Raw genomic sequence first — 6,789 nt, 5'->3', positions numbered from 1 at the left:
TTTCAACAACTTTAATTTACAAGATTCTCCTTGCTTTTCAGTCTTGAGACATACGTGTTTTTTTCTTAGTCTTAAAACTCACTCTGCACTCTAGTCCTAAAGGGTTTGACTTTCCATCTCCCATCGCAGCGTTAAATGTGCTTTTTCCCCAACCCTCTGTTGACACTTTAAGGGGTAGGGAAATGTTAAAGGGTTGATTTTTGCTAATCTCAGGTTTTGGGGGGAGGGGATAAAACAGCAATCCCTCAGATAAGAGTTTTAAGCTGAACGTCCCTCCAAAAAAATAAAAAGCAACAGCAAAACCTCCAGGATCGCCTTTGGGTGCGTCGGGGCCGGCAGCCCCCCAGATCCTAATAAATGAATTAGCATCTCAGGGAGGAGATCACTGCGGGGCTGATATTGATCAGGGTCAGCCGGTGTGTTTGCCTGCGATTGTTTGGGGGGTGGTTAATTGAGTGTCAGTCTCGGCCTGTGTCGTCTCGCTGGCGCCGGGTGCTTTTGGATTTGCTAATTTTCGTTAAGTGTCTCTAGCCGGCTACTCGTCCCCGGTCTACCCAGGAGAACTCAGCGGCTCCTACTGATCAACAGTCTGTCTGCCTGGGCTTTATTGATCACAGGGCGGGCGGCGCGAGGCGGATGCGCTCAGAGGGAGCGGGGGGAGAAGGCTGAAAGCAGAGCCCCGCGCCCGGCCGCCCCCCTTCCCGGCTCCGGACTGGACGCCCCCCCCTCGGCCACGCGCGAGCCAGCGGGGCTCGGCAGGGGCGCCGCGCCGAGGGCGCACGAGGGGGACCGCCGCCCGGCCCGGGGGGCTCCCAGAGCGCGCGGCGCGGCGGGCGAGGGCGGCCACGCGGGGCTGTCGCGCGCCTCGGAGAACAAAACGGCAGCCACGGGCTGGGGACGCCGGCTCGAGGCCGAGTCGTGAGGGTCACGGAGGCAGGCGCCGGAGACAGACCCAGAGGCCGGGCTCGCCCCGCTCCTCCCGAAGGTCACGGACGCGCGGGCCTCCGCGAGGGGGAGCGCGGGAGACGGCAGCCGCCCGGCCCACAGGTCCCGACGCCGGCGCCGCGGGGAGCAGCCGGGCAGGTCCCTCCTCGCCCGCGCCGGGGCCCGCCCCCTGGCTGCGGCGCTGATGGACTGGAGCCGGGCGGCCAATCGGACGGCGCGGGCGCGGCCGGGGCGGGGCCGGGGGCGGGGCGGTGCCGGGCCGGCTCCCGGCGCGGGGCGCTATTTACGGCGAGGAGCCGGGCCGGCAGCGGCGGGCGCAGGCTGGAGCTCGCGGCTGGCGGTCGCTGCGCGCGCTCCGGAGCCTCTGCCTGCGCCGAGCGGCCGGCCGAGAGCCCTCCCGGGACTGCGGCGCCGAGTGGAGCGCGGGGCCGGCGGCCACAGAGCCGGCCCGCGGAAGTCCTCGGGCTCCCGGGCGCGCCCTCCAGCCGCGCTCCATGCGCCGGCCGCGGCCCGGCCCCCCGCCCCGTCGCTGACGGCGCCCGCCGCCCCGGGCAGCACTCATGCTCCGCGCGCGCCGGGAGTCGTAGGCTGCAGCTGCGCCGCGGCTCCGGGAGCCGGCGGGGGCGTCAATGGATCGCCATTCCAGCTACATCTTCATCTGGCTGCAGCTCGAACTGTGCGCCATGGCCGTGCTGCTCACCAAAGGTGGGTGCCCGCCGGCCGGGCGCGGGCTCCGGGGAGGGGCGCGGGGCTCCCGGGCGTCCGCCGCCGCCGCGGGCCTTTGAAGCCGGCTGCCAAGGCTTTGTGAGCGCCGGGCGAGCTTTCCTCCCGCGCTGGAGCCCGCAGGTAGCGACAAGTTGCCTGTTCTTCGGAGTCGCGGCGGTGGCTTCGCGGCCGTCCCCTCGGTTGTCCCGGGCCCGGCGCGTGGAGGTGGCGTCAGACCTCGGAGCAAGTGGTTGTCAGTGTTTTGCACATCTGTCTGTAGTGAACTTGGGCACGCTCGCCACCGGGGAGCAGGGACTGAGGACTGGCTGGGACCCGGGCGGGGGCGGCCGCAGACCCCTGCCTCCAGGGTCCCCGTGCCCGAGAGTGTGTGTGTCTCTCTGTCTTGGGATAGATTTCTGTATTTGAGCGTGTCTCTGTTTGAATGTGTCCGTGAGTCTGTCTTTGTGTGTGTGTCTGAGTGGCTTTGTGAGCCAGCGAGTGTAGGTCCGAGGTGCATGTGTCTGTGCAGGAGCGTGTGTTGCGCGGCCTCTCGGTGCCTGGGAGGAGCAGGCTCCGTCAGGGGTCCCAGTTCCCACTGACCTCATATTCTACAAACGCTACTCAAAAAAAAAAAAAAAAAAAAAAAACCAACGCAGCGGTCAGTTTCCTTTTTTCCCAGCAGGCTGCACCTTTTAGATCGAAATAACTCGAACTCCCTCTAGGTTTCGAGGTTCCCTCCCCTCCCCTGCCATGAATTCTACCTACTGTTCTGTGAACAGATAAATTTAAAAAAAAAAAATAGGAAGTGTTATTTAGCTTTTGCACTCCCCACTTTTCTCTAATTGCCATGTAGCAGGCATGAGGTTAAAGGATAAGCTAGCCCGGCAAGGATGATGTGCTACAGTGTTTATTTATTTTGGAAGGAAGGGTGTAATTAACCCTAAATAACAGCCCTCGCAGCCTGCAGAGCCGAGCCTCCTGGCCCTATCAAAGGCCGGCAGAACCGGGAGGGAGACGCTGACATGAAGTCACAGATACCGAAACTATGCGCCTGATAATGATATAATTAGGGGATCAGAGATTTCTGACTGCTGTGGACTTCAAAAGCTTTCAAAGCAGCCAGCAGCCTCTCCTGTAGCCATCTTGACTAAAGCAGACATTTTTGTTTAATCGCTACATACAGTAACGAGAGAGGGGGGGAAACAGAAGAGCATTGTTCACTGTTTCAAAATACCAGTCCCCTCTCTGGCCTTTTGCGTGCCACAGGAAGAAACTTTATGAAACGACAGAAATATAGTTTTAATACAGTAACACAAAAGTCCATTCAACTTGCTCAAATGTGGCTCCAATTAAAAAAAATGTTAGAACTTTCCTAGTTACCTGTCAAAATTTTATTGGACTGTTTTAGGTCATTGAAAATACAGGATTTTAAATAGGCTCCCATAAATATTTAAGCAGCACTTTACTTGTATTCCGTTTTCTTTTTCTGTACTAGGTCTGAGTGAAGAGGGTCAAAATTGACTCTTAGTCAGTTTTATTACTTTAAATCTGTATATGGACTTTGTCAGACTAGCAATAGGAAGTCATCATCGCATCCATGTAAGACCTGTGAGCATCAAGCTTGGAAAGAGGAGAAACGAGCCTCTGCATAGCAGGATTCCAACTTGAAGGTCTTACTGGAGAGGGGACTAGGGCCCAGATGCAGGACAGCCAGTGCAGATTTAGGATGGGAGCAAGACCTCCACCTTTGGGTGGTTCAACTCAGATTGCCCAAGATCGGTGTTCAGTTGGCTGGTGTTTTTTTTTAGAACCGAAGCGTTAGCAAGCAGCCTCTGGTGAAACTGAGCATACCGTACGGTGGCCTGGAATTTGAACAGATAATTAAGTGAGACACCTTACTCAGGCATTCACGGAGAGGAGGAGGAAAGGGGAGGGTGGGAAGAGGTTTGTAAGGCGGCAAGCCGCGGTGTGTTTAATTTCAGAGCGGAGGTTTCAGTAACTAGACAGAACTTCAGGCTGGGAAGCTGGGAAGAGGTGTGTGCATTGGTTCGAGTTCCAGTAGCTTTAGCTGTGGCATGTGACAGTCACTGGAGTCCACCGTGTCAGATAGCAAATTAGTGATAACTCTGAGACCCAGATGATTCCGACTGGAAATTGATGTTGAAAGCCTCAGATCTTGCATTGCCGCAAAATGTTAATAATGACTTGCAACTCACAAAATAAGTTTTATAAAGGAAACTTTTAATCACTTCCTGTAGAAAAATTTGAGGTTTCCTTAAGGATTTTTCATTCAACCAGCAGAGGATTTTCAGTTTCGGTGTTTCCCCTTTTAGACCCCATGTTGAATTCCATGTAAAACTGGGGAGTTAGGGAGATGTTAGCCCCGGCGTTTACACCCTCCCCCTGCCCCCAGTTTTACGACTTTCCATTTGGGCTGAAAGAAATTGACTTTGGCAAGCAAACCTCTAATTGTAAACTGCCTAGTTCCTGTTTTACAATATACTGACTGAAAGTTCCTCCGCATGAAAAGATCTTTATAGGCAAAGTTTGCCTTTTCTAGAGAGGTTGCAAATAGCTGCCCAGTTTCATAGTTTTAAAACCTCCTGACCGGAGCAATTTCTAGATTGTTGTGTTTCTAGTTAATAACTTTATAAGGTGTTAGCGCAGGCTCTTAAATCTTGGCACAGCCCTTCAAGGTAATAAACAATTCTGTAGTTCCGGTCAAATATTTATCCTGACAAAATAAAAAATCCTAGCATTTTTATATTGTATGGTCATGGAGGATTAAAATGAATAAACGATGTAATTTGCCTTACAGTAGGAGAAATTGTGATTATTTTTCTTCAGAAACAAAAGTTATTATTTTTAATTACTTGCTAACTCATCAGAAATCTAAATTGAACGGTGATTCCCTGCTATCTAGATTAAAACATTTGTAAGATTATTTTTTGCTGGATTGAAATTGAAGCCCTGGCTTGCACAAAGGGCTTTCCAGGCTACAGGGCGTGCTCACCTGGCATTCTAAAAGTTAGTGCCTTGGAACTGGGGATTTAGGAATTGCTTAAGGAGATGCTTTATCTGGTCTCTGAAGTTTCTCCTTGTTTTCAGGTGAAATCAGATGCTACTGTGATGCTGCCCACTGTGTGGCAACTGGCTACATGTGTAAATCTGAGCTGAGCGCCTGCTTCTCCAGACTTCTTGATCCTCAGAACACAAATTCCCCGCTCACCCATGGCTGCCTGGACTCTCTCGCAAGCACAGCAGACATCTGCCAAGCCAAACAGGCACACAACCACTCTGGCCCCACCATGCCCACATTGGAATGCTGTCATGAAGACATGTGCAATTACAGAGGCCTGCACGACGTTCTCGCTCCTCCCAAGGGAGACGCCTCAGGTAGGGAGAAGCCCTTTCTAACCAGAATGCTTGCCTGATCTATAGGCTTGTGACAGCCACGACTTTGTATGTCTGCTATTGATTTTGTTGTTAACGTAATTAGAGACACCAGAGGGAGAAGCATGGCTGGATGCAAAGATGCATCTCTCTTGAGTAGCTTTTATGGCTGCCTGAGCATTAGATGTCTGTCTACATAATAGGTTTTGCCTGTTTTTTCAACATTTTGAAGACATTAAAAGACCATTACTACTCAGTAGTGACAGTCTGTAAACAAATGTTTTTGTAGCTTCTTTACACTGTTTTGCAACATTTATTTTCGATATATCGTTGCTTTCCTGGTAAATTCTTTTTAATGGAGTGCCGTACGTAAAATGCGTAGACGATCCTGAATTTCTACAAGAAGAGACTAGCATAGTTTGATCGTTTCATTTGTATTCCTTTAGGACAACGAAACAGGCATCAGCATGACGGTAGCAGAAACCTCATCACCAAAGTGCAGGAGCTGACGTCTTCCAAAGAGCTGTGGTTCCGGGCAGCCGTGATCGCCGTTCCCATCGCCGGGGGCCTGATTTTAGTGTTGCTCATTATGTTAGCCTTGAGGATGCTTCGAAGTGAAAACAAGAGACTGCACGATCAGCGGCAGCAGATGCTCTCCCGTTTGCACTACAGCTTTCACGGACACCATTCCAAGAAGGGGCAGGTGGCCAAGTTAGACTTGGAGTGCATGGTGCCAGTGAGTGGCCATGAGAACTGCTGTCTGACCTGTGATAAGATGAGACAAGCAGACCTCAGCAACGATAAGATCCTGTCGCTCGTTCACTGGGGCATGTACAGTGGGCGTGGGAAGCTGGAATTCGTATGACGGAGTCTTATCTGAGCTGGACTTCTTGGACGCTTGAAGGCCTCTGAGTTCTGCTGGACAGGAGCACTTTATCTGAAGAAAAACAAACTCGTGTAATCATCTTTGAGAGACACAATGACCTCTGCAAATAGAATCTTGGATATTTCTTCTGAAGGATTATTTGCACAGACTTAAACACAGTCAAATCTGTTATTTGCTTTAAAATTATTAAAAGCAAAGAGAAGACTACGTACACACTGTTACCAGGGTTATTTGCATCTGAGCGAGCTGGAATCGAGTACTTAATAAACTAAAATGTGCTCTATGGAAGCTCCTACAGCTTGATTTATTGTAAAGATTAAAAAAAATATATATATATTTTGTCTGAAATTTAGTGGTGTCCTGTCATAAATTAAAACCTAAGTGGGAAGTGTAAGAAACTACATGTTAATTATACAAGTGGAGATCTGCTGTTGCTCATGGTAGGGTCTTGACTATAGCATTTGGCTTGATGATTATTTTTTTAAAAAGAAGACCAAAATCTCGTTTATTCTTACATGTGTAATTTTCGTACTGCGTGGAGAATTTCTAAATGTGGACTGCCCACCATTCAGTGTCCTGCCCACATCTTTTGTTAGGATAATTCTGGTTTTTAGCTTTCATTTAAGAGAAATCTTAAAACTTATTTATACCACGTCAGATATGATCGATGAATTTTTGAAATCTCCTTAGCAAAGGTAATTAATATTTATCAACTTCATCTAGTTGCTTTGGAGTACCTTTTTTAAATGTGTCTACCTCCAATCAAAAAAAAAAACCCTACAGAACGAAACTTCTTTTTGTAGTTAAAGTTATTCTCTGTCTACTTTTACTGCTGATTAATTCATCAGTTTATCTCAAAC

At 50.2% G+C, this 6,789-nt stretch overlaps 1 protein-coding gene across 1 annotated transcript; it reads left to right on the top strand.

The window, feature by feature from the left end:
- Window positions 1-1,235: 1,235 nt before the first annotated feature.
- On the top strand, window positions 1,236-6,277 carry BAMBI (BMP and activin membrane bound inhibitor). Its single transcript, XM_014859075.3, has 3 exons — window positions 1,236-1,650; window positions 4,759-5,046; window positions 5,490-6,277. Exons 1-3 carry the CDS (start codon window positions 1,575-1,577, stop codon window positions 5,906-5,908), a joined length of 783 nt encoding a protein of 260 aa, XP_014714561.3. The 5' UTR covers window positions 1,236-1,574; the 3' UTR covers window positions 5,909-6,277.
- The last annotated feature ends 512 nt before the right edge of the window (window positions 6,278-6,789 follow it).

This window comes from Equus asinus, chromosome 29 (assembly GCF_041296235.1).
Source record: "Equus asinus isolate D_3611 breed Donkey chromosome 29, EquAss-T2T_v2, whole genome shotgun sequence".
NCBI lineage: Eukaryota > Metazoa > Chordata > Mammalia > Perissodactyla > Equidae > Equus > Equus asinus.
The sequence above is the reverse complement of the archived record's forward strand: the minus strand, read 5'-3'. Positions and strand labels throughout refer to the sequence as shown.

Coding starts and splice junctions, on each gene's coding strand:
- BAMBI (XM_014859075.3), top strand. CDS start 1,575: ATGGATCGCCATTCCAGCTACATCTTCATCTGGCTGCAGCTCGAACTG. Junction 1,651..4,758: donor GGCCGTGCTGCTCACCAAAG/GTGGGTGCCCGC, acceptor CCTTGTTTTCAG/GTGAAATCAGATGCTACTGT. Junction 5,047..5,489: donor TCCCAAGGGAGACGCCTCAG/GTAGGGAGAAGC, acceptor GTATTCCTTTAG/GACAACGAAACAGGCATCAG.